The sequence below is a fragment of the Tachysurus fulvidraco genome, chromosome 9, assembly GCF_022655615.1.
Source record: "Tachysurus fulvidraco isolate hzauxx_2018 chromosome 9, HZAU_PFXX_2.0, whole genome shotgun sequence".
NCBI classification, from domain to species: Eukaryota; Metazoa; Chordata; class Actinopteri; order Siluriformes; family Bagridae; genus Tachysurus; species Tachysurus fulvidraco.
In genome coordinates this window covers 17,319,398-17,346,687 of record NC_062526.1, presented here as the reverse complement: position 1 = coordinate 17,346,687, position 27,290 = coordinate 17,319,398, and the positions used below count along the sequence as shown (strand labels likewise).

The following is a 27,290-nucleotide window of genomic DNA, read 5'->3' as shown; positions in this document are numbered from 1 at the left end:
TGAATCCTTCGTGCTGCTTCAATTTTAGGACTTTTGCATAAAAATGTCAGTTTTTTGCAGAAGGCTGTGAGTCGTTTGTGGCACTCAATTTATCTGCGCTAAACGACATGCGCGCTGCTTCGGGTTTAAGCAGCCATGAAATTGCCTGAATAACGGCGTTAAAATCCAATCTTTCAGAAGCCCCTCACCTTCGCAGCCTTTCCTCTGTTCGGGACTCGGGGGTAATGGGTGGTGGGGGTGGGGGGTAGGTGCGGAGGAAACCGTCCTCGCTGTGCTGACCTGTAAAATCCTGAACACGATTAATCCCACACCCGGACTGCTCAATTAACACTGAAAAGTTAGAAACACTAGATGTGTTTCTCTTTCTGATACCAAATACATTCAACACACTCGTGTAGAAAATTCCAGAAATGCAGTATGAAATTAAGTGAAACAGTATTATAAAAGTAGTTTTTTTTTTATTTAGTGGAGTTCAAGGCCATGCCTCCTCTACCATGATTAATGTCTGGCTAAATAATCTTAATGATACGTTTCACTTTGAATCTGTGATGAACGACGTTTCACGTGTCTTTAAACGTTTCACGTATTATAATACCATGCAGTGTCTCAGTGTGCCTCAGATATGAACTCCAAGCCACCGTCTTGTTGTTTTTCAGATGGCCGTCACGTCAAATCGGTTAAAGGATTCTACAGAATCAATTGGTACAAATATAAATAACCTATTATCCTCATCATTTTGTCTTTTTCCTGAAGAGTTGAACCTGATTAAACTCCTGTGTGCTTTTCTGAAATGATGTTTCTCACATGAATCATTACATGCTTAATTTCTCACACAGAAGGAGCAAATATTTTTACTAGATGTAACTACATTTATATTAGAAATAAGACTGGCATATGATATGATATAAGGTAAGGTAAGGTAAGGTAAGGTAAACTTTTATTGTCCCCAGTAGGGAAATTTGTCTTGGGCCATCACCCATGCTGCAGCCATACAGTACACACATTAGACAAATACAATTCACAAAATACACAGAATATTGAATACATAAAATGACAACTCTATACTTCCGCTTCACAGAGTTTTTAAATCTATTTAATCTGCAGTGAGGAACACTGAACCTCCTGCCAGAAGGCAACAACTCCTACTCTGTATTCAAAACATGGGAAAAATCACAGACAATCCTCTCAGCGTGTCTTACAGTGGCATGTTCCTACATAGTTTGCAATGGTGTCAATTCTTTCACTCCTATAATTTTCCAAGCAGTATGTATCATTCGTATCAGCTTTGATCTCGATTGCACAGACAGATTCCCAAAACATACTGTGATACGGTATCTGATTAAACTCTCTATAGGAGCTGGCTTGTTTACAATTAATTGTACTTTATACCTTTTCGCTTTTAAATTGTAGAGAATGTTAAAATTTTGAAAGATTTATTTTTATTATTTTTTAAGAGATGGCTGGTAAGACAGAACATGGCTAAAAGAAGAGGTTTAAACTCAGCCATACATAGAAACGTCAGCTGTGTCACTATAATTAAAAAGGTTTTTCTCTCCCTTGTCACACACCGGTGCTGGTTTCAGTGTGTAACCCAGTCTGGGGTCAGAATTAATTTCACAAAGCTCTGATTTAATAGTGCCTGAGGGGCTGATGGATTTCCACAGATTGAGTTTTTCAAAAAAAAAAAAAAGATCCATTTGGCTGAGGATGAACTTGCACAGAGAGCAAGAGATAAAGCAGCACACATGATGATAGATGGAGGGAAATTATAAAGCTTCCATTAAAAGTTTCATTCTAGGCCGCGAACAGCACCTGCAGTCTTTGTGTGTCCGCTCACCTGCAGTATGACGGATAATTACACTATCGAATCTTCTCTCCTGCACCTGGGCTGAATAGAAAACTGAACATACACACACACACACACACACACACTTTGTCTTGCCCAGTGATCTGGCCTCTTAGCAGACACAAAAGCCAGCTGAACATTCTAGACATTCTAGTGGAAAGTTGGTTATGTGGAACATTCTAGAATCAGTTCCGATTGATTTGCAGCACTCTGCTCTCCTGAGTTGGTTCCAGATGTCGAACAGATTTTTTACATGTACAAATTTTCTGTAGATTTAAAGCAAAGTTTGTTGTTGGGACACATGATGACCTTCTCTTCTCATCCAGTGTCATAGCTGCCAGGACCGTAGTCCAGTGGTTATAGCAACAACTGACCTGTTTTTTTCAGTAAACCTAAATACAGGCGTTCATTTTTCTATGACACTTTGCGAGAACTTGTTTGTAATTGTGGAGCTCTTTATGGACATTTCCTTGCTCCTTCTTTTCTTTCCTTTTCTTTTCTGTCCTTCTTGTCAGTATTTTTCATGTACTCATTTAGCTCTTAGGAAAATTGACACGATAAAATCACTTGTACATTATTACCAAAGCATATAAGAAGAGAGCTTTAGAGTTGAACACATTCAACAAAAGTACTGGCTCTGGTAGAATTAAAGACAATGAAGATGGCATTAACGCTGACTTTTCCCCCTTTTTCAGGTGAACCCAGCATGGCTGTCCACACTCCACGCTACCCGAGCACAGCAGAACTGGATGCCTATGCCCAGAAGACAGCCAATAGCCCGCTGTCCATTAAAATATTTCCTACCAACATCAGGGTCCCACAGCACAAGCATCTTAACCGCACAGTGAATGGCTATGACACAACGGGTCAACGTTATAGTCCATACCTCCAACCAGGTGCCTATCAGGGCCTTCTGGCCGTAGTCAAAGTTTCTTCATCATCATTATTATCATCTTCATCTTCTTTGTCATCATCATTTGTTGCTTCTGCAAAATCTGTGGTGAAGAACGTTGAGGGCCGGCGGTCTAAGGTCTCTCCTGCCCACTTAGCAGTGGCTCCCTACCAAGTGGGCTTCAACGGGGCACCTCCAAAGCCCCATGAGTCTACAACTCTTACTGTGCCACCCAACGTGACAGTTGCTGGGTCTGTCATCCCTCTAGCAGGGACGAGGGGGCTAAACCTGTCCTCTCAGTCGAATCTCCCATCAATCCAGAGCATCATTTACCAGATCAATCAGCACTGCCAAGCCCAGGCCCTCCAGCAAGTCTCCACAGTTCCCACGAACCCAAATTCCAATCCCAGCCCTTGCAAGCAAGGTGCCACTGCACTTGGGGTTTCATCCATCTCAGGGGGGAGCTATATGTCAAACCTGGCACCGCAAGGCAACGTGGGATACTCTGGCACAGTACTAGCAGGACAGAATGGGGACACAGCAAAGGTGGCTTCATATTCAGAGAGTTTGGAATACATCCTGTGGCAGAAGCAGCAGCAGCAGCAGCAGAAGCACCAAGCCATTTTGAGGATGTACAGCAGTGGAAGTGGTGGAAGTGGTGCGATTAGCAAGTCGCCAGAATCTTGTGGTCCAAGCATCCTAGTGGGTGGATCCCAGGCATCGTGTTCCTCCAGGACGTTCCCGTTAATGACGAGCATGAGTGGAGGGGGCGGCCTCGATAAACTGAGCTCCTCACCGTTGAACTGTGCAGCCATGCAGGGGAATTTTGCTTTGGGGCAGTATTTTGCCCCACCATGGAACAGTGTCATGGTCACCCCAGAAAGTGACTGCTACAACCCTCAGGAGTTGGCACCAGGGACAACAACCATTGGGCAGAAGGAGCTGGGCTTCCTGCCTCATCAACACCACCTTCATCATCATCACTACCACCATCAATACCAACATGCACCTACAGACAGCTCAGGAGGCATTTGCTGCGGTTTGCCGAGTAAAAGCTTGTGCAATGCCTCTGTTCTCAGCAGCAGTTTGCAGTCGCTGGAATACCTGATCAATGACATCCACCCTCCGTGTATTAAGGAGCAGATGTTGGGTAAAGGTTATGAAACCATCTCAGTACCACGACTTCTGGATCATCAGCATGCACACGTTCGACTTCCTGTTTACAGATAGAACAAGAGAACTTTCCAATCAAACTGGAGGTGGATTTGTGGATTTGGGGTCAGTTCTTGGGATGTGTTGCTTTTAAACAAATTTGGAAGATCTGGATGCTTCTAGCTGATGACTGGGAGGAAACTGGAAGTCAGAGATCCCGCATGAGAAACTTTTTTGCCAACAGGGATTTTTATGGTTTTTTTTTCCTTTTATCTTTCAAATGTTTTTCTCTCCTTGTGATCTGTTTGGACAGAATACTGTAGGTGATAAAAATCTGTTTTATCTGGCCTGGAACTGACTTTCCATACGGTGAAGAAGATTCCAGCTTCAAATGTAAACACACACTTCTAGAGGTTATCACATGAAATGTTGCAGAGGAAACGCTGTAGTGTTCTTTAAGGATATTCCATTATATAATAACTTAATTGTAAGCATAATTATGGCTATGAATGAAAATTGCACTGCTTTGGAAATCAAAAACAAAACCTTGCGGAAAGTTTGAGCTGGAAAAGTTCGTTTGAGTTTAATGTATTTATGAAACTTGAAAACTTGAATTTATTTTTGTTGGTTTATATATCTGTAGTATAAGAGATGTATTGGCTGCTAAGGAGAAAGATGTGTCTTAGTTTTTTAACTGTTTTTAAGAGTTCTTTCTCCTTTTTTTTTGTTGTTTATCTTTTTTGGCTAAAATCTATTGACTGATCAGGTCTGAACACTGCTTTTGTTTCATGATAAACTAACACTGAGTCCACTGAAGGAGCAGCATCTGATCATAACACAGCTCCTGAGTTCACACATAGAATGAAGTACGTCACAATATAAGGTCCGGCTTTAATCACACTTTGGTTTGAATGTTTTTAGTTTTATTTTTATTTTTTTAAGCACCTCTGATTGTTCACGTTAGTCTACGACCAATAACTGTTTTTATTTAATCAAACATGAATGCAACCTTTTACTATTTCAGACTTATTCAGGAAGAATCTATAAAAAATTAATTTTCTTGGCTTGACTTAAGTCTTTTTTTTTTTTTTTCAATATTTGCTGCTTCTAGCACAGTGTTTATACACTCCTCATCACCTTCATGACGTTCAGACAACAGGAAATTTAGTTTGAGTTCAATTTTTCAAAAGTGGTCTAGCAAAAGAGTCCGTGGTCATCGACACAGAACCATCTGCTTATCATTAGCATGTGAACTCGGTCAGACCTGCAGCAGACGCCCTGATTTACTCTTCAGGTTTAAGTGAATTTGCTGTATTCTATCTTCGTAGATTCTTGTGGTTCTGCTAATTTCCCATTGCCAATTAATCCTAAGGAGTTATAGAAAAGCCAAGTGCATGAAACAGGAGAGAAATGCTGAATCCATCAGTCAATCCATTTTTATATTTTATTTTATTTTATTTTTTTCTCCCCAAAAGATGAAACAATCATTTTTCTCCAAGCCTTGATTTCTTTCTCTGATGGAGAAGAGTCAAGGTGTGGGGTGCTCTCTAGCTCTCTCTCTTTTTCCACCTTAATTTGAATCTCTCTCTCTCTCTCGCTCTCTCTCCCTCTCTCTCTCTCTCTCTCATTCTCTGTCACTGTCACTGTCTCTTAACACTGAAACCTATATTCCTGCTGTGAAAGTCCCTGTGAATCTGCTGCACTTATCTGACAGAGTGGACCAAGTCAATAGCAAAAAAGAGAGAAAAATAAGAAGAGAAATTGGATTGATGCCACAACACTCTGTGCTGAATTAGCTTTTTTTTTTTTTTTTTTTTCCTCAGTCGAGTTTTATTAGAAAATTGAATTCCTAAACTCAAGAGACAGAGAGAGCGATAGAGGGAAGTAGAGAGAGTGTTTGGGTTTTTGCCAGAGGTAAAAAGCAGTCCAGATTTATGAAGTGCAATTATTATGACTGTATGAAGGGTAACTTTATTTGCTTTTTCTGAGCTCAAACCAAAACAAAAAATAAAAAAAGAGAAGTCATATAATTCTTTTGTGATTCTGGTACATTCCTGTTGTTCTATATAATAGTCATTCCCTATTTGTTTTGAGGTGCAAAAAAAATAAATAAATGGATTTTGAGAATTTATTTAAAACCACGACTTGTGTGACTGTGTCTTTTTTTTTGTGTCTAAATTTTGATGTTTACAAAAACGATTAGAAACTGAAATGCTGTAAGAGCTGCAGCGCTCGAATCCCAGATGATACAGCGTAAATTCTGAAGGAAATAAATCCTTTGTTGATTTTAATATTTCGTGTCTTTGGGCAGATGGAGGCAGACTCGTTCTCTGTGACTTGTGCGGTGTCGTAACAGGTGTGTAAGGTGTGACAGGTGTGACAAGTGTGCCAGGTGTGCGGTGTTGTGTTTGACTTGTAAGGTGCATTTGATGCACCAGATGTGTTTATTATATTTCAGAGAATCTGGTTCACATTATCAAACCTTTCATACCGTTAAAACCATCACGAGCAAACACAACTGCACAAAGCTTTCATCCCTCCTATTCATATAGACAAAAGTTTCTCAGCCGCTCCTTTCAGTTCTAGTTGCTCTTAGTATGTGCTGCGCTGTGACAGAAAAATAATCAACACTCAACCCAGCGTGATGTGCCTCTTACACCACAACAGTTTCCCAGCCATTTAAATTTGATACTTGTGTTCCATAAAAATAAGAAAAGTCTCACAGGAGGAAAATGGCTTCTCATCACAGATCATGACACGTGTCTGATTTGAAGCAGTGCGTAAGAACTGTAGGTGAATATAATGTATGTGATTACAATCAGTTACAGTGTTATTGTTACACACGGTGTTACAGGGACTGGGGCATTTACACTGAGTGTGTAATTATATTCGGGGTGACATTATTGTAAAGCTGGATACAATTCTGTTCTATATATTTATAGGGGAGAAATAGCCTCAAAACATCTCCCTAATCAGCTTTGAGAATATGAAAAAATTGAAGAAACTGAAATAAAAAAACAACAACAACAGTGGATTCTTGGGGATAAAACACACACAGTGATGCCCTTTGTTTCTCTTTATCATATTCTATAGCTGAAATATAAGACTCAAAGCTCAGGTAATACTTGTACAGTTTAATGACTGTAATTAGTGGGGAAATTGACCTCATATCGCAGCTTTGGAGTGTGATATTCAGGTGAAACCTGCATGTCTGTGTATGGATTAGTCTCAGTAATGAAAGTCAAGACATACAGTACACAGTGATGCCCTTTCTGTCTGTCATACTCTAAAGCTAAGATGTGAGGTTCCAGTTAAATGCATTACAGGTATTTGAACAGTGTGTGATTATTATGAGTGTGATATGAATGAGTGTTATAGTGATTGTAAAAAAACAAAAGGATATATATCCAAACCCTGTATATTGTAACAACCACTTTTGTTAATGTGTAAAAAAAAACTGTTAACATTATGCTATTTTTCAGTGGGTAGCAAGGACAAGAACATAAATGAAAGACACCAGACACCAGATTAGACATTTTGTATTGAAGCACAGAAAATGTTGCTGTTTGAGAATGACCATCAGTATGAGGGCAGAAACAAAAAGAAACAAAAGACTCGAACTTTCGAATTTCTAAGACAAAATGAAAGAAAACACACCCTCGTCCCTGTCTCCATATCTACTCAGAATTCAGTATTTACACAGAGCAAAAATGTTAACCTTTCAAATGATAGGGTCAATCAGCTCATTTACAATGTTTACATACACACAGAATCCACAATCTTAGCAACATTCCTAACATTAGCCTAACATTGGGGTAACAAAGTTCACAAGCTTGATGTAATTGATGAAGGTCCAAAGCAAGCATCACAGTGAAAAAAAGTGAATGCAGTGTCGGCTGCAAACTGGACTGAAGCAGTCTCAAGTGATGCCACTGTAATCACCAGCTTGCTCCCATTTATACACTTCACTGAGATTTCATTCTTACAGACATCACTCTCAATCTACTAATCCTGTTCTCTTCCAGGAAATCCTGAGAGAGAATGAGAGACAGAGTGAGAGTGAGAGTGAGAGTGAGAGAGAGAGAGAGAGATGAATGTGTGATTATAATGTGTGTGCGTAATTGTTATGATTGTGTGATTCGTGTGTGTGATGATGATGATAGGGAGGCTTAGTGGTTAGCACGTTCACCTCACACCTCCAGGGTTGGGGGTTCGATTCCCACCTCCGCCTTGTGTGTGTGCATGTTTGCATGTTCTCCCCGTGCCTCGGGGGTTTCCTCCAGGTACTCCGGATTCCTCCCCCGGTCCAAAGACATGCATGGTAGGTTGATTGGTATCTCTGGAAAATTGTCTGTAGTGTGTGAGTGTATGGGTGAATGAGAGTGTGTGTGTGCCCTGCGATGGGTTGGCACTCCGTCCAGGGTGTATCCTGCCTTGATGCCCGATGACGCCTGGGATAGGCACAGGCTCCCCGTGACCCGAGTAGTTCGGATAAGCGGTAGAAAATAAGTGAATGAATGAATGCATGAATGTGTGATGATAGCCAGTGTCCCATCCAGTTTCAGTGTGTGATCATAAGGTGTGTATGATTATTATGTGTGACTATAATGTGTGTGTGTGATTATAATGAGTGGCAAATAATACCTGGTGTCCCATCCAGTGTCAGTGTGTGATTATTATGTGCATGATTATAATGTGTGTGTGTGATTATAATGTGTGTGATTTTCATGTGTATGATTATAATGTGCGTGTGAATATTATGTGTAAGATTATAATGTGTGTGATTATTTCATGTGTGTGATTATAATTTGTGTGATAATAGCCAGTGATTACAAAGTTTTAGTATGGTATCGTGTGTGTGATTGTATCGAGTGTACAGTTTTAGCGAGTGTATGATTATACAGAATTTTTCAGAGTTTTTCCATTTTTCTACACTGCATTCTCATAAAAGCAGGTGGATTAAATCCTCGAGCTGAATGAGATCATCAAACTCACAAGGACAGATTCCCTTACAGGTTTATCTGACCTCATCTCCACTGACCTCCCCTGACACACTACTAGATTTTTTATTCATTCCTCTCATCTATTTATCAGTTTATCTTAAGCAACATTACCTTTTCCTTTTTAGAGAGAGATTTACAGAGCATTGAATTCATCTGAGGTCTGTGACAAACTTCTCGAAACATGTCGAGCTCTCAGTGATCACAGAGACGTGGGAACTGTGTGCAAGTTTAAAGGCGTTTCATATTTAATACTTAGCCACAGCAAATCACTCGTCAGTAAGGACTCACAGTAAGTTTTGTGGTCACGGCCTGAACCCCTACTTTCTGTGGCTCTGAACACAGATGATGGACGGTGATGGAGAATTACACAATTATAGCAGTAGGATGTAAAACAAAGCTTCAGCGACTGAATTCCTTTTAGCTGTTGCTGCTGTGAATGGTTGGATAGATGGATGGATGGATGAATGAATGAATGAATGAATGAATGAATGAATATTCAGATGGATGTATGTTTAAATGCATATAAACATGATTGAATAGATGGAGGGATGGTTGAACGGATACACAAATGGATGGTTGGACAGATGGATGGATTATTATATAAATAGATTGCCGGATGGATGCGTGCCTGCATGGTCTGACAAATGGATGATTGAATGTATAGATGGAACAGATAATCAGACGCAGGGATTATCAAATGAATGGATTCAAATAGCTCTATAATTGAATAAATGGATGGATGGATGGATAAATGGATGGATGGATTGTTATGGCTTACTAATTAAATGAATGTATGGTTAAATCGATGGAAGGATGGATGGATGGATAAATAGATAGTCCATTGATAGGTGGATGTTTGAATGCAAGGAAGAATGGTTGCTGCATATTTAAACTGATGGAAGGATAATTAGATGCATGAATGATGAACAGTCAATTAGAAGGATGAATCGTTTGAAGGATGGGTGGATAATTGAATGTGTGGATGTAGTCATAGCTCCATTTAGTTGCAACAGTGGTCAAGTCCACAAAAGCGCTGTGCTGAGTGACACAGCAGACTGTGTGTAAGATAAAGAGAACACGAGGTCACACAGACTCCGCAGGCTGAAGCAACTCTAATTGCTAATCAGGATCATTGCAGCACGACTGACAGGACGTCACCTCCTCCTGAACGAGAGACGCACCTGTTGTTCATCAACATTCAGGATTCACAGCTGACTTCAGATTTCTTTTTTTTAGACACGGAGCAGTGGATCACTTCACTGTCCTGTTCTTCCTCTGGCAGGACAAACATGTTAACACTTCCATAGCTGTGTGTGGGAGGTGGAGGGGTCTCTCTCTCTCTCTCTCTCACACACACACACACACACACACACTTCACGGTTGTCAGTGGGTCTGCTTATCTTTTCATTACTTGTAAACATTCATAACTCTTAATAAAGAGGGTGAAACTTTGTGTCCTTCATTTACAGACTTCCATCTCTGTGTGCTGTGTTATTTTGCTGGTATTTTTATGTTACTTCTTCACATCTAACAGTGAATGTCTTTGAAGGGTTTTTTTCCCCTAAGACAGATAATGTGGACATGTGCAACTTTAACCGGGGTTTGAGGAAATCTAGTCGGTTTCCCTTAAAGGCTCAGTTCTATATAAAATCTCTCACATGTGCAGGTTTGGACTGATGGTGGAGAATTTTGGCTTTCATTTTAAAACAAAGACTGAAATAAAAAGTTTTTTAATAATCTGAATATTCTGCAGGTTTTCCCAGATTTTGCTGAACGTTATTAGATTAAGTGGACTTCAAAACCCTGGCCAGATGCTGGTCCTGAGGCAGGTTGCTTGTTGACACAACAGGATGCTAATTACACCTAATTTATGGGTCCTGAACAGATTGGGGGAAGGCGTTCTGTTACAGGTCAAACTTTCTGTAGACGTTTAGAACAGAGGAGCTTATGCTTCATGCTAACATCAGAATAATAAAACAGTACAGGATGTGCTGTTAGAAGGAAAATAATGAACAGGGTGTTTACAGTAACAACATCACCAAATCCGTATGTTACTACATCAGCAACACCTTTTATTCTTTACATAGAGGAGGTGTTAAAGAGAGAGGTGAGAGTGTGTCTCAATGCTTAAACCCTACAGTGACAGTGTCACTACACCTGTCTTACTTTCCCCCTCTCTCTATCTCTCTCACTCGCTCACTCTCTCACTCCTCCTCCTCTCCTTGTTCTACTCCACCGCCTCTGTGTTGGAGTCGTTAATTAGCTCATGTCTGTTCCTCTTCAGATGTCTGTTCCAGAGAGAGAGAGAGAGAGAGAGAGAGAGGGGAAGTGTAAGAAGCAGGGTTTGTGTGTTCGAGTTCCTTAATTAAATGGTGTGACCTTCTAGGTCATTGGCCCTGTGAATGTGTGTCTGGCTCCATGTGTGTCCGTGTGTGTGTGTGTCCGTGTGTGTGTGTGTGTGTGTGTGTGTGTGTGTGTGTGTGTGTGAGAGAGAGAGAGAGAGAGAGAGCAGTGAGTGTGTGTCATGAACAGCCTTTCATAAATCTGAACGAACTCTGGAATGGGTGACAAAGGTCAGTCTGGGACAGAATTTCTCTCATGCCATATGTGTGTGTGTGTGTGTAAGAGAAAGAGAAAGAGAGAGTCGAGAGAGAAAGAGAGAGAGAGAGCTGTTTTGTTGTTTCATACTGAAGCTTTGATATAAAATAAAGATGAAAAAGTTGTCTAAATGTTCACCAAAAATGTCATTTAAAAAAGAAAAGGAAAAATTGTGTTCATTCCTTTTCTGAACGTTTTTCAACTGTTCATTTTAAATGCTTTAAAGGAAAATGTTAGGTGTACCAATTAATGATATCCACTGTTATTCTAGGTGTTAAAATTCCTATTTTGGTCTGTGCACCTGTGGAAGCAAGTGAGACATGGACAGAGATAGAGAGAGAGAGAGGGAGAGAGAGAGAGAGAGAGAGAGAGAGAGAGAGAGAGAGAGAGAGAGAGAGAGAGAGAGGGCAAGGGAAATGCATAAGCACTACTAAACATCTTTCTTTATCTCTTCATCCCCCGCTCTCGCTCTTCCTCTCAGACGGAGGGAGGCAAGGAGCAATAAAAACAAGGGCAGCTGCTCTCTCTGTGGAGCCTTGGCACTGACTACACACATGCACACACACACACACACACACACACACACACACACACACACACACACACACACACACACACACACACACACACACACACCAAGGCCGGAGATCTTGCTGCTGCTGCTTTGATCACTCGTGAGCGGCTTTGCGATATGGGACTCACCAAAATGTAAATCATGAAGAAATCTCAGGGCTCGAAACGCTGCTCTGACGGCTTACTCCTGCATGTATATATTAATATAAAGCAGAAAAAAGATGCATCATCATCATCAAAGTTTGTTACACCAGTTCAGAAGGCTCTTTAGTGTATATATATATATGTAAAGCTTGCCATATAGTTCCTTTCTTTCTGAATTCATTATTATTTGTATATAAAAATGCCACCAGTTTAATCTCTGTGTTTCAGTCCTGTGTTACTGTGTAGAAACCATTCAGGTTCTACACTGCTGTGTGAAAATATTTACATGTTAATGTGATGGCCATCAAGTTAACAGGGATCTCTTGTTTCTGAGAATCTTTTCCATCCTGGCAGAAAATTCTTCTAAGTCATTCACTGTACATCAGGTTTCATCTCCATCTTCTCCCTGCTTGTGACACTGAGCACAAACACTGGCCTTCACTTTGAGGTTGTGGGATTCACTCACAAACAAACCCTGGAGGTCACTAACTGTAGATCCATTCACAATGATCTGCTGCCTTCTGGTGTTGCTCTGATGAATTACACAGCTATGGATGGGATACGAGTTCCTTCTGCTTGATGCTCATAATAATGATAAGGAGGTTCTCTTGTTTGCTGAGGATGAAGAATAAAAATGTGGACCTGAGGACAGAATAATTCAGAAACAGGAAAGATTAAAAGATCCAGGAAACCTCAACAACTTTTTTATCTGTTTTCATTCACACTTCTTCAAAACCGGCTTATAGACAGAAGACTGTATTCCCACCAAAACCTCCTCAAAATCTCTCTCTCTTAGACAAACACACACACACACACACACACACACACACACACACACACACACACACACACACACACACACAAATACAGGTAGTACAACACACACTTCTAATGCAGTTTCTAGTTTCTTGACTTATTTTGAAATATATTTAAATTTTCAAAATGTCTGTATAAAACACACGACAGAAAACACACGACAAACACACCGCCCTAATGTAAAACTTGATTCACACAGCTGCTAAAATTCTCTCACCCGCTCTCTCTCTCACACACACACATATATATACACACACACGCAACCGCAATAATATGTGTCAGTCTGGTTTAGAGGCATGTGAATTATAGGTCACAGAGTGTTGTAGGTCTCACACACACACGGAATGTGTGTATCTCAAGTCTAGGTGTGTGTATTTGTTTACTCATATAAAATGTGTGTGTGGGGGGGGGGGTGGAGATGTTGAGCAGCTTTTCTCTAGCAGGGCTTATGTGGTTACATAGATGCTGACATACACTACTTCAGACCCTGGCCTACACACACAATAAAACACACATATACACACATATACACACATATACACACACACACACACACACACACACACACACACACACACACACACACACACACACAGAGGTAGATAAACTCTTGTTAAGAAGATTAGCCTCCTCACAGCTGATTCATTTAGTACAGAGATAATCTCAGGGAATCTAGAACAATTGATGGTTGTTCAGTTGTCCCTCTGGGGAAAACCATGGAAGTGTAAAGTAGAACTCCTGTCAGGCCAAGAGAACCTGTGAGAACCCCTCCAAAACTGGACCAGGCACTAAAGGTTAAACATGACAGGTTCCTTTGGAGTTTTATCAAGCAATTCCAAACTCTAAACTGATGGTACTTTGTGTGTTCTTGGCACATTAAAGACTTCTACAGTAACGCTGTACATGGTAAGTATTACAGTATATTTACTCAAAACGTGGTGTGATTTCCTGTGAAGTGTGCTGATGAGGTAACAATGAGCGTTCTGAACTCTGTACTGCCTCCTGCTGGAACACATCACAACAACAAACATAAGCAAAAAAAAAAAAGGATCAAGTCTCTGTCACTTTACTTAGATGTTGATGACCCAGATAGATGTTGATGTGCATTAGCACTGAGAATCTATATTCTGTGCTTGTGGAATTTAAAGACTTTGTGCTGAAATCTTGCTACATACACACCAAGCCCTATGAACAGAAAGGTATATTAGTATTATTATTCATTTCCAGATCACTTGTTTTCTGTACAGCAACACTGTCACTAAATATCATGGGTGTAGATTTTAATCTTTATCATCTCTATCATCATGCACTCAACACACTGACACACATCTGTCTTACAAAAAAGTGTTTGTCCTCTTGAAAAGCTTGAGACTCAAGCAGCCAAGGCATCATTCTGGATAAACCCTGTGATATATTTCCTTAATTTATTTCACATTTCAATACTAATATAGAAAAAAATGAGACTTGTTATTACTATTACTTCAATCTTATTATAGAAGAATACAAAACCGAAAAAAAGAGATTTCCTTAAAGAAAAGACTGTGATTCTGAAGTAATTCCTGTGATAGAAATACAGTAATGCTGCTCTAATAGAAACAGACTGAACCACACATGAGTGTGAAATGATTCTCCTCTAACCGCACATCCTGAAGTGTTCTATTATAACAACACTAATGTATTGATGCTTATTAGAAATGTGCCTGAACATATTAATAAATAATTAACATCATGGTCATCAGCCCTGTTTGACAAAAAAGATTTAATTACAGATGTTTGATGATATAAATGCAAGCTGAAATGACTACACAACATTTCAGAGATACAAAACACAGACAATTTATTTGTTTATTGCTATAAAACATTGTGTTCTGCTATAAAGCCAGCCAACAGTGATGAGCTAATCTAACACAAGGTTTAAACACGACACACCCTGGTATATAAAACGCTGCTATAAAACGCTGCTATTCTGCATACTGGCTGTTGTTTTATCATGCAGCTGTTTCGAAGTGTTTATAGTCTCGTATGATGTTGATCAAATTGTAAAAAACGACAGATTGAGCGGTCACTAACTGACAAATCAGTTATTTTATATATTTACAGTTTATTGATAAACCACAGTACATGTGAGTGAAGAGTGTTGTGTCCTGACACACACCTGATCCACTGTTCACAAACACACACACACACACTACCTGATCTGAGCCACTGAGCTACTGCCAGAAATACCACTAACTACACCGGAGGGCATCAGTGTGAGGGTCGGTGTGTCCTCGTCTCCTCATGTCCAGGCTGAACGAGGCCTGCTGTGAATCTGCAAAAAGGACAAACCTCGATTCAGAGAAGTTACAGCTTTACCTCGGACTGCAGAGACCCCTTCCATTACTGTGAGAGCTGCTGTTATAGGAAATGAATCAACACTTCGGATCATTTAGTATTCAAAAGCACAATATATGTATTCTGAGCACAATATTCTTATCATTAAAACTTCATGTACAACGAGGAGAAAAGTGTTATTGAGGCTCTCACCCTCTCCTCGTAGCCACGCCGAGTCATCATCTCTGTCTCCAGCCGAAGCTCTTCCTCCTCAAGCCTGAGCCCCTCCCTCAGCTCCGCCTCCTCCTGTTCGAGCCTCTGCTGCTCCTCCCACTTCTCCCTGCGTCTCTGTTCCACCTGAAGTGAAGACACACAGTGTTTGAGCACCAGCTCGAGTGGAACACAATCATAAATGATCTTGTGCTTTTAAAAAAAATGCAAAGAAATGTTATGAGCTTTAATCTGACATTTTGGTGAGAATTGGGTTTTTTTTTTATTTTGCAAAATGTTAGGTGTAATATTTAAACACACACCTGAGTGCTGATGTCCTGCATGCGTGTGGTGCGTTGTTGCTCCTGCTCCTCCCTCTGCTGTCGTTTCTCCTCCTCTTCCTCCTCCAGCTGCTGTAGAAGCTCCACCCTCCTCCTCTCGCACTCCTCCCGAGCCCTGCGCTTCTCCTCCATCCGCTCGTGCAGCTGCTCCTGACGCACATTCAGCACCTGACACACACATAGACAACTACCTAAAGCCTCTAAAGTGCTGTGACATGAACACACACAGATGTGTACACACCAGACACTGAACATATTTTGAGTATCTCTACAGGGGTAATGTCAGTAGTCTGATGTGTCTGAGGTATAGTTTACCTCGTGCATGAGTCTTTCTCTGGCTCTCCTCTCCCTCTCCCACTGAGCCTCACGCTCATCCCACACCCTCTGTGCCTCCTCTCTGATTGGACCACACACACGCACACACGCACAGACGCGCACACGCACACACAGGGTATTTAAATAAATACTGGCATTGGGAGAGCAGTGACATACATCAGTATGATGGATTCTGTTGTTAATGTTATGCTACAGCAGTGTAGATGATGACATCAGACGAAACATTATAATCAGGAAGTGAAACAGTTTAAATCCTCACTATGCAGTGATGTTACATGGTGAAACGATGAGCATGTGCTGTGATTTTACTGAAACCCTGAGCCATAATAGAAATGAAACCCTAACCGTTGCCCCATCCCCACCTGTAGAGCAGGTCAAACTCTGCTTCTCGCTCTCTCTCCAGCTGCAGCTGTTCCTCCAGAACTCTCTTCATCCATGCCACATCAGCCACCGCCCTCTCCCTCCTCGCACTCTCCACCCTCCGTTCCTCCTCCTCACCCTCCATCAGCGCAGCCAGGACTCTCCGATCCGCCTCCTGGGAACATACAAGGAGACACAAGAGAGATGAGGGAAACTTAGAACAAGCACGGTCCTATATCACAGTTAAATTTACCCAGTGTTGGTCATTTCTTTGGTATAGAAGATATTCTTCTCCATGGTGTCTCACTCACCAGTTCCTCCTGGACTTGCTGTGCTCGTCTCTTCAGCTGTGCTCGATACTGACGGCTCAGTAAACGTCTGCAGGAACACCAGAAGTCAGAGCACTTAAATCACTATTACATCACACGGTGACATCGTCACAAAAGCAAAAAACACCACCGTCTCAGTCTCACCCGAACTCGGATTTCTTCCGGCTTTCCTCGGCTCTCCTCCTGTCCTCCTCGAGCTGCTCCACCTCCAACCGCTTGGTCAGCAGAGCGTCCTCTTCCTGCTGCAGACGCCGACTCTAGAACACACAAACACGCGTTAGCAATTAACCCACAGACTGCATCGATGTTCTCGAGATCTGAAAAGAATTGGAAACATAAATTGCAGAATTAACTTGTTTGTTTTCAGAGTGTTTTTAAATTTTTTAATATTAAACTCACCTCCTCATCTCTGACTTTGAGCTCCTCCATCTGTTGACGCAGAAACTCGAATCTCTCCCTCTCTTTTTCCTTCCTCCTCTCTTCCTCCTCCTTCATCCTCTCCAGTGCCTCCCGTCTGCTTCTTTCGTACTCGTTCTCAAAACGCAGCCTTTCCTGCATGTTCTGCTCCTCTACCTTGGGGTTAAAAAAAAACAGTAAGCGCCTCATCATAAAAAAATCACTTGTACGTCTTTTTAGAATCTAAAAAAAGACTTGATAATATAAAACAAACATTTTTACCTGTTTTTTGTGCTGCTGTTGCACCTGCCACTGGCTCACCACGTGATCTTTATGCAGCTCTGACTCCACCTGCACCCCACACACACACACACACACACACACACACACACACACACACACATCTATACCTAGGTAGGTGGTGACATCACCATATTCACAGTACCGTGAGTTCACATGGATGCTATATCCAGTCTTTCCCACACTCACCATACGCAGTTCTGGATTGTTCTTCTTCCAGGTCTCCTTCAGAAGCTCCTGTGCGATCTTCAGAGAGAGAAAACAACAGTATTAAGAGTTAAATACAAATACTGTTTGGTGTACTGCGACATATAAGCCGTATCACCTTCTTCCTGCGCTCTTCTCTGGCTGCTCGCAGATCCTCTGCCCTCTCCTGCTGCTGCCTGAGGGTGGCACCCCTGTCCCGGGTGGAGGCTCGGAGCTCATCCTCCAGTTGTGCATTCTCCTCCTGCAGCATGTTCCTCAGACGCTCCCTGCGCACCTCCACGCTCCTCCTCCTCTCCTCCTGCAGGCGCTCACGTCGGAACGCCGACATGCTGACACCCAGAAGCGAGAGAAAATATGGAAAGTCAAGGTGACTAGATTTGGAGTTAGTAAAATGTTCTCCACTCATCACCGATATCATCTGTTCATTCTTACAACCTAAAATCACTTGCAGCACTAAACAGGAGTTTATAAAGTACATCTTTTACACTGACAGATTCTTGTTTGTTACAATAAAACCAGGCTGAAACATGTAAACTGTTTAATGAGATTTGCGGGTTTAGGAGAAGATCTCTGAACTGATTCATCTGCTGACCCAGTGCTTACCTCTGCTGATAGGACTGACGGGAGCTCCAGTGTGCCTGTTTACTGCTGCGAACATGCTGCTCTTTAAAATATTGTGAGTGCGCCTGCCACTGTTGGAGACGTCGTGCCTCCTGTTCTCTCTGACGCGCCAACTGACGATCCAGAGGACGGATTCGTCCGGGCCAGTGTGAGGAAAGAGTAGGTAATGCCATTGTTCAGCCTGAAGATAAAGTCACATACAGATGTCACGCTGTGCATAGAGTTAGAGTTACCTCATTGGTCTGTCTATGCATTTTAATAGCATTATTTTGTTTCTATTAGATTTAGCATTGTTTTTATTCCTCATCTTATTACTACACGGTTTTATGATTAACCATATGTTATACATCTCTACAGTATCCTTGGCTACAATTGAATGAGTTTTTAAATCCTATTATTATTATTAAATGGGAAGATTAGTTTAAAGATACATTGCTGATCAGTATATATTGTGTCTGTAATACATCTTACACCATGACAGACATTGCTAAAATTGTTTCTAAACTGGTATCCACTGACTTGGTAGCCTGGTGTCTCCAGTGCAAAATGAAAGTCAAACTTTAACAAGTGTTCTATAATAACAACATTATTTAAACTGCTCCTTTAATAATAAAAGCCACACTTGAACAGGATCTACAGCAGGAGTGAATAAAATGTTTAAACACATGAAGAAATGAAGCTGTGACACTGTGCAAGCTGCTGAATGCTGATCTGTTATCATCAAATCACTGATATCACTGCTATTAGCTCAATTAGCTTATAAGCTAAATAAACAAGATCCAGGAGCGATTATCTCACTTTTTTTTTTTTTTTTTTTCTTACCTCTTCACAGTCTACAACTGCAGGTTCTGGAAAGTTCTGTGAAAGATTTGTTCAGTTGAAAGAGGCCTTAATCGACTGAACACAAAGACTAACGGTTAAAAACAGAAATCAACACACACCTCCGTTTCTCCTGGTTACTGTACAAACTTCCTAGTTACGGTACGGCGCGCGGTGAGGGTCAAACCGTCACAAGATGTTTTAGTTAGTTAGTTAGTTAGTTAGTTAGTTAGTTAGTTAGATAGATAGATAGATAGATAGATAGATAGATAGATAGATAGATAGATAGATAGATAGATAGATAGATAGATAGATAGATTGATTAAGAAAGGTGTAATGGTGTGTGTTAGACTAGTAGATAATATCGTGAAGAGCTTCTTTAAGTAAAGCTTAGACATTTACTGTCAGTAATGTGCTTCTTTTATTTTGTGCTTTAGGATTATATCTGCTGTGTTTAAATCACTGCACACCCCAAAAAGCATCATCAGTACATACACATCAAATAAGTTAAAAATTAGTATACAAAACAGCAGAAATACAATACATCTCAACTCCTGATTAACAATTATTTATCTTCAGTAAACTTTAAGTTGTGTAAACTGTGTACAGCATAAATGTACATTATGCACAATATTTAAAGGGACATTCAGCACTATACTGTAAAGTTATATATACTGGACAAATTAACGGGACAATCATTTGAAGAAAAAAAAAGTACATGAATATTTGAGCTTTATGGAAAGGTTTCTGAATGAGATTTTTAATGTTTTAATTACTTTTAAAACTATCTCTGAAAAGCTCCTTTAAGGAATTTATTACATACAAGAATGTTGTTGACATCTTGATTTGTTCCAATAAAACTATACTAACATTACACCCATTACACCTACACAGTCAATATGGTTTGACAATAAATACATCACAAATGCTTCTACATGCCACTGGAGAGAAAACCATCTTTGTACATATATCTTAACCTGGGAAGGTACATGAAAGGCTTTATTAATCTTTTAGTATAATAAATGAATCCGTTTTGAAAAAACTATTAAAAACAAACCGATAGTCTATGAATACTGTAGAACAGGTAAAACTACACCAACCGACCCGCCCACACGAATCTGATTGGCTCTCCAGCTGTACACCTGTTCAATATAAGCTACAGCTGTCTGAAATAATCACTGAGCTTCCAGCTGCTGCTGTAGCCGATTATTCGTCAAACACAGAAGACAGTCGAATAATCGGCTCTCAGCGGTGGCGCGAGATCTCTATGTTTCATATTAGCGTCACGTTTAAACTCTGACTTCACTGTCGCAGTTATTTTTGTTTGTTAGTTTCTTTTTGTTTACCAGCTGTCATGGCTCTTCTAATGGAGCACCAGTTCAGGCAGCTCCCAGCCGACAAACAGGTAGAGACCAGACCCTTCCTGGAGGCGGTTTCTTACCTTCCGCCCTTCTTTGGTAAGTTTGGAGGAGACACCTACATCACATCACCCCACAGAGCATGGTATTATTATTATTATTATTATTATTATTATTATTATTATTATTATTATTATTATTATTATTATTATTTCACACCCAGTCATAAACTACAACCTTGTCATGCTCAGGGATCTGAGATGATTCATCAGCCAAACACATCAGTATTATATAAATCAAAGCTTTAGGCTAAATATTGACATGTTCAGTCTGTAATGTTTTTAAGGTTAATGTTTTGTATCTGCTGCTCAGATCTGTAATCACTGCTAAATCTTCATCACATTCATCAGCTTCATAAAGATGAGAAACATCTGAACGAAAAGGAAAACATTGGCCAGGCCACAGACTCAGGAATGTTCATTCTCTTTATTATTGTTAGGAATTATAGTGTTGTTATGGTGCCATTATGAAAGTAAATGTTTCAGTTTTAATCCAAAAGACCTGCGTCATCTGACGTAAAAACAAATAAGGATAAACCTGGGTCATCTCTATACTCAATATTTTGGGATTACATTTTGTTTTCACTCTTTCAGAATGCAGAATAATCAACATGAGTGAAATGTTTGATTCCTTGTTCATCAGAATCTTCTGTAATCGCTGTGAGTGATGTTATAACTGCATTATAACTAATAGGAACTGTGAGGATCGTAAGCCCAATTATCTACAGGGAGTTTATAAATCTTTGTTTTTTTTATCCTTTCTTCTGCTGGCTTCATGAACTTCCTCTGAACTTTAGTTAAAGTTAAACCAGCTGCACGGAGAGAGTTCAGTTCCTCTGATCTTATTCAACACACACTTCAATGATTCTGTTGGATGAGTTGGTTTAAGTTTGAAAAAGAAATAATAAGTTTGTGATATGATGATAAAGATAAAACGTTATATTATAGGCATATTATGATATGAAAATACACTATTAGCTCATGTCTATTGGTCTCTAATCAGTTTATTCCCTTTTGTTAGTCCCTAAGGAACAACCTGTTTTGTCTGCATCGTTTATCTGAATATCTAGTTTGATTTGCAGCCTTGTGGGATTTTCCATTCCTGATTGTGACACTTGCTGAAAAGCGATAGGATCTGATCTGCTATTATTCACTTTTTGTATTTGGATCGGATTTCCCCGAATCGCTCGCCAGTCAAGAGGCCTGTTTGCTTGAGTAATTTAATCATCTGGTCTCGATTTGAAGTTGAGAAAATTGATTGGCAGGGTGTCGGATTGCTGTGGGCTCCATCCAAGCTGCTTTGTGCTGTTCATGCATATGAAAACCGCTTTCTAATGGATTCACTACCTGAACCAGACATCCGGATTAGATGCCAGTCCTCATTGTGCCGGTGTTCCAACTCACAGACAGAGTTCAGAGAATGGAGTTATAGCATGAAGAACATTACTAGCTCTGGACTAAGGTCTAATATTGGAGAGACTTTCAGAATGGCTCTTGAAGTGTGTTTGGGTTATAACCAGAGCATTGTGCATCACCTGCAATAAATCAGCATCAGTGTTACGGTTAATTCATTAACATTACCAGTCCAACATTTCAAAACATATTTTACTGATGTATAAAGAAATGTCTATGACATGAGAGTGACTAGCTGCAGTTATCCATGTTCTATTCTGAGAAAAACAATGATGTATAGGTGAAGCTTCAAATGAAATGTTTCATAACATTAATGTGTTAGAATTTTTTTTGTATATTTAAATCTGATTTGATGTCAATTGAATAAAAAGGAAATCAAAATGGCAAAACTAATCGTTAGTTGCAGCTCAAGTCTAACACTTGTGTTAGCATATTAACTTAAGTTAGACACACACCGTGCTCTGGATACACCCCCCGGGATACACACAACGGTTTACACATGGACCAGTGTAGCTGCTAATTAGCAGAAAACTAACCAGGACAACAGCCCTCTGGGACTCCAGCTTTCTGACACCCCAGTGTTAAAGCAGTATAATTAGTGTGTAATATGAGTAAGCACAGACAAAGGTGTATGTGGTGGGCTGAAGGCATTTGTTGGCGAGCATGAACTGTGTAGCAAATACGAGAGAAATCATGAAACATTGTCCATTGTTCATCCAGTGAATGCTGTCAAAAAGCTTCACCTATAATGAACACATTCACACTGAGGGGAGAGAGGTTGCAGGGAAAATGTGAAGAACTGGTGCGTAATAGGACACGGCCCGGTGCAGGGTGGACAACAGTCTGTGTAGTGAAGGCTGTCAGCGGCCGGCTTTCTCACTGTCCCTGCAGGATACATGCAGCGAGACCAACGCTGGTGATCAGTTTTCAGGACACATCTGACTATAACTGCATGGGGCTCATTCTAAATTTCTGCTCACCTACATGCTTCCAAATAAACACCAGTTGACTGGACACCTGACTGTCACAATGGTGCACATTCTGTAGCTGCAGTAAGGCTCATTTTTACATTCAGACTAGACTAAATCATTTCACATTTTTGTGCAGCTGATTTTTACACTGCACATCAGGTCACGATCAAATCATGTCATCTCCTTTCCTTTAAGAAGCAACTGTCCAATCAAATGAGCTCTTTTTGTTCATTTTATGAACCAAATGTCCAATCAAATGAGCTCAAATGAGAATTGTCTGATCACATCAGCGATACTACGTTCATTTAGTAAGGGAGTTTCCGATCACATCAGCTTCTCTCCTTTCTGTAAAGAACAGCATCTCCAATCACATCAGCTTCATTCTCCCTTTCCTTTAAAAATGAGTGTCTGATCAATTCACACAAATCTTATTTAAACAAACAAAACCAGAAGTCTGTCTTTCACCCAGTGAAAATAACACGTCAATACCCAGGAAAAGTAAGCTAGCATCAGAAAAGTGGACCTCAGTGTATGAACTTACTAAACCACAGTTTCCCCTTGTGTAGACTTATTCATTGCTTATGAAAGCGAGCAGGAACCGCACGTTCTATCTGACAGAATTGGGTTACGACAAGTCTTTTGCTTTTATTCATGTATACGTTAAGCTCATTAACCTCAGCTCCTGATTCCTGCCATGATAACCTGCTCCTCTCCATTGTGGGGCCGCTGAAAAATTCATGACCCAGCGTCACTGCGTTCACAAATCTGTCATGCTCTCTAAATGTCCTTAATTATTCAGAGACATACTTCAGCCCTTTATTTCATACACCAAACACTGTAGGTCACTCAGAGTTCAGAAAAAAATCTCAAAGATTAGCATCTAAGAGGTTTGTGTACTGAGTGCTGTTTATTTTTCTGTTTAAACAGTAATTTAAAAAACACTGCTCAAAAACTCAAATTCAACTAAAATTCAATTAGCTAACTTTCTAAACGCAACATCAGGTTAATGCTAGCAAGCCACATATTAAAGCTAGCATTAAATAGTGTAATAGTTACACAGTATAATAGTTGCAATATGAAGTAATGCAATATGAAGCATGGTGCTGGCAGCATTTTGGTCTATTGTTTGCTTCTTGGCACTTTATACCAAACCCTGACTTATACTTTTCTAGATGTTTGTCTTGGGCTTGTTTTGATAGTTTATGGATTCTATTTCTCTTGGATTTTTATAACGCTGAGTATTCTAATCAACGCCCGATGATGACTGAACCGCATGCATGTGTTAGTTATTTGAAGTAGGTAGGCCTGCATGCTCTCACTTTATTTGGTCTCTGTGCAGATTGTCTCGGCTCCACTGTTTTTGCCCCTATTAAGGCCGACATCGCTGGAAACATAACTGTGAGTGCACTTCAGCTGTTAGACACAGCACAACAAAATCCAGAATAACAGGGTTTGCTAACTTTATTGGTTATTGGTAATGTGTGACAATGTTTTTTTCCCCTCTAAGAAAATCAAGGCTGTGTATGACACCAACCCGAGTCGATACAGGACGCTGCAGCAGATCCTGGAGGCTGAGAAGGAGATGTACACGGCCGAGTGGCCCAGAGTAGGAGCAACACTCTCTCTCATGTGGCTCAAAAGGTCTGAAGTATTATACAATTATATCAGCAATTAAGTGGCTTTTATTGTCACATATTCAGGATTTCAGAGACATTATATAAGATAAAGTAGACTTGTTTTTGTCCCATTCCTGTTTTTACTTCTGTTTTTGCTTTGTCTTCCAATTCAAGTTTCCTTTCTCTTCATCATCCCTTACTCTTCTCTTACTTTATTTTTTCTATTCCTGTCCATTTTTTTCTGTTTCTGGTCCTGTTTTAATCCCCATACCTGGTTCAATGAGTTTCCCCATTCTTAGTCCATCTCTTGTTCCCATGCCTGTTCCTCATCCTGTACTTATTGCTACTCCCCTTTGTGTCTATTTTTCTGTTCCCGTTCCTGTTGCTGTTACAGGTATCTCTCTTATTCCTGTTAAAATGCATTAGTATTTGAAGAAGCTCTCACAGATGAATGTGTGTCCTTCACGGTTTCAGGGGGCTGCGCTTCATTCAGGTCCTCCTGCAGAGTTTAGCGGACGGTGAGAAGGATGAGAACAACCCCAACCTGATCCGAGTGAACGTCACTAAAGCCTATGAGATCTCGCTGAGAAAATACCACAGCTGGTTTGTGCAAAAACTCTTCAAAGTAAGAGCATGTTACAGGGTCACTATTATTCATCTCTGACATAGCTTACAGTCACTGAACGCTTTATACTATGTTCATTGTTTTGGAACTCAAAAAATCTCCTCTAAACAAACATGAATAAAAATTCACGCAAGAAAAAAGTCAGTTACTTGTAAAAGGCACATTAGCTCCTGGTAGAAGTTGCTATTGCTTCAATATGGCTTCATTTAAAGCAACAGGTAATTTATGAAACTCATACTCATGAGCCAACATGAAGAACACAAAAAAGCAGGATTTATTATTGCTCAATTCAAGCTAGACATTCAAATTGTACCTTTTCTTCACTGGTTTCTTATTGAAGCTTGGCACATGTCTAGGAAAAAGAATGTCTGGCTAACATTTCACTTACATCCTCTGTGTATTGTATAAACGAAGCTAGAAGTTAAAGAATGAAGTTTAAATCAAATTAGATCAGTTTGTATGGTAAAATTCTGAGGTATGTTTTTCTGTTTGCGTGCTGGTTAGTTGCTTCTGAATTTTTATTTCTCCATCTAAACATTACCTGCCTGTAGATGACATGTGACCACTCATATAACTTTAACTAGTCTGACAAGTCTAATGTGTTATAATCGTACATTCACTACAGACAGTGAATAGACATCAGGTTAAAGTGGTCCTGTAGTATTTATTTAACACCAGATAATAAACCACAGGAACAATAGTTTGAATAATCAAAGACAGCAATAGACTATGGTTTTGTTGTGTTTTATAATTGGAAGACAAAATAGAATTGTCTAATTGAAAACTAGACACACCTGTGCTAATCATTTCCTGTGTCTTCCTCTAGGCTGCGCTATATGCTGCGCCGTACAAGTCAGATTTCCTGAAGGCGCTGTCTAAAGGGCGTGATGTTAAAGAGGAGGACTGCCTGGAAAGAGTGCGCCAGTTTCTCGTCAACTTCACTGCCACCATCGACGCCATCTACGAGATGTACACCAAGATGAACGCTGAGCTTGAGTACAAAGCTTGAGCTGCTGTTCTGTATTCTCATTGGCTCATGTCAGACTGATCTGCATTCTGATTGGAGCACATTTGTCTCAGGGTTTCTCTGAGCCTCTTGTTTGTTGTTTATTTTCTGTTCTGTATTGGCCATGTGGCCCGTCCAGCTGGAGGGTGCTGACTCTTATTCAGGACACTGCTATGTGAATATCAGTGTCAGTTTGATGTGTAATGAGTCAGGGCAAATGGACATGTGTTACAATCTCTTTGAAGTCCTCTTATAAATGATTTCTATCATATTATCAGAAATAAACCTATATATTTGGTTACTCTACTTTAAAAATGACAGGATGGTGGAGGACCAACACACTGCAGACACAATGCTGCCTGCCTATACTGTATATGGTTGCATCTGCCTTAATAAACTTAAGCTGGATCTATGTAGAAAAATATAAAAACAATGTAAATGACAACCTTTGTGACACTAGTCAGGATTAAGCAGTTTACTGAAATGATCAATCTTCATATCCAACTCCCTGCATTGAAGAGCTCCCTGCAAACTAACAGGTTCATTAGCCACAGGGGCAGTTGGTGCTGTAAAATGCCACATCAGAGCCACTGACTCAGATAATTCTTTGAGTCAGTTCTATAAATAAATTATTTGAGCTTATCCTGTAATAGATTAAATAATGCTTGGTAGGAAGTAGTAGATTGTTGGTGCCTCTGGTGAGTGGTACTAAGGAAATGTGCTATGTTGTTAAAGCTGATTTTTAGTGCTTAAATGGACCAATAAAATACTGAATTTTGGTGAAATTTCGCATGGTTTGACATTTTTCTTCTGCATTCTGTAGTTTGGTTATGTCTAATGTGATTTATTTCAATTTCTATCTCATGTGGTGTTCACTTTTAACAGGGTTTAAACTATCTGGTGTGTGTGTAGGAAAGAGAGCAAAAGAACATGACATTATATTAAATAATTATTAAAGATGCACAATTCAAATTAAATTTTCATTT

The 27,290-nt window shown here is 40.1% G+C and overlaps 4 protein-coding genes across 14 annotated transcripts in view; 3 read left to right on the top strand and 1 right to left on the bottom strand.

Moving 5' to 3' along the window:
- Positions 1-6,031, top strand: part of fam222aa (family with sequence similarity 222 member Aa) — a 39,913-nt gene extending 33,882 nt beyond the window's left edge. For all 4 annotated transcript variants that reach the window (XM_047818568.1, XM_047818570.1, XM_047818569.1 and 1 more), the window contains one exon: positions 2,542-6,031. In XM_047818568.1, the coding sequence (XP_047674524.1) occupies positions 2,542-3,968 (1,427 nt within the window). In that variant the 3' untranslated portion in view covers positions 3,969-6,031. The remainder of the gene's footprint in view (positions 1-2,541) is intronic.
- The window catches only part of LOC113647473 (BOLA class I histocompatibility antigen, alpha chain BL3-7-like), a 189,315-nt gene that overhangs the window by 53,012 nt on the left and 109,013 nt on the right, over positions 1-27,290 (top strand). The gene's annotated exons all lie outside the window — the stretch shown is intronic.
- Positions 10,608-19,418, bottom strand: LOC113647465 (trichoplein, keratin filament binding). Of its 6 annotated transcripts, none has more exons than XR_003441671.2 (17): positions 19,260-19,418; positions 18,420-18,618; positions 17,935-18,145; positions 17,799-17,855; positions 17,592-17,660; positions 17,313-17,486; positions 17,058-17,170; positions 16,896-16,962; positions 16,587-16,759; positions 16,204-16,285; positions 15,871-16,056; positions 15,551-15,694; positions 15,217-15,335; positions 14,095-14,209; positions 12,495-12,850; positions 12,194-12,251; positions 10,608-11,181 (listed from the first exon to the last, which is right to left on the bottom strand). XR_003441671.2 is itself a non-coding variant. In XM_027154190.2 (13 exons), the coding sequence occupies exons 2-13, from the start codon at positions 18,608-18,610 to the stop codon at positions 15,303-15,305; spliced, it is 1,500 nt and encodes a 499-aa protein (XP_027009991.1). In that variant the 5' UTR covers positions 18,611-18,618; positions 19,260-19,417; the 3' UTR covers positions 14,845-15,302. The 6 variants fall into 6 exon arrangements, 2 of the variants coding, with proteins under 2 accessions (XP_027009991.1, XP_047674527.1); XR_003441670.2 differs by lacking the exon at positions 14,095-14,209 and adding an exon at positions 13,953-14,029; XR_003441672.2 differs by lacking the exon at positions 14,095-14,209 and adding an exon at positions 13,953-14,026.
- On the top strand, positions 20,415-27,093 carry gltpa (glycolipid transfer protein a). Of its 3 annotated transcripts, none has more exons than XM_027154208.2 (6): positions 20,415-20,713; positions 20,987-21,333; positions 24,397-24,455; positions 24,565-24,698; positions 25,148-25,298; positions 26,125-27,093. In XM_027154208.2, the coding sequence occupies exons 2-6, from the start codon at positions 21,285-21,287 to the stop codon at positions 26,305-26,307; spliced, it is 576 nt and encodes a 191-aa protein (XP_027010009.2). In that variant the 5' UTR covers positions 20,415-20,713; positions 20,987-21,284; the 3' UTR covers positions 26,308-27,093. The 3 variants fall into 3 exon arrangements, with proteins under 3 accessions (XP_027010009.2, XP_027010008.2, XP_047674553.1); XM_047818597.1 differs by having other exon boundaries at positions 20,640-20,759; XM_027154207.2 differs by lacking the exon at positions 20,987-21,333.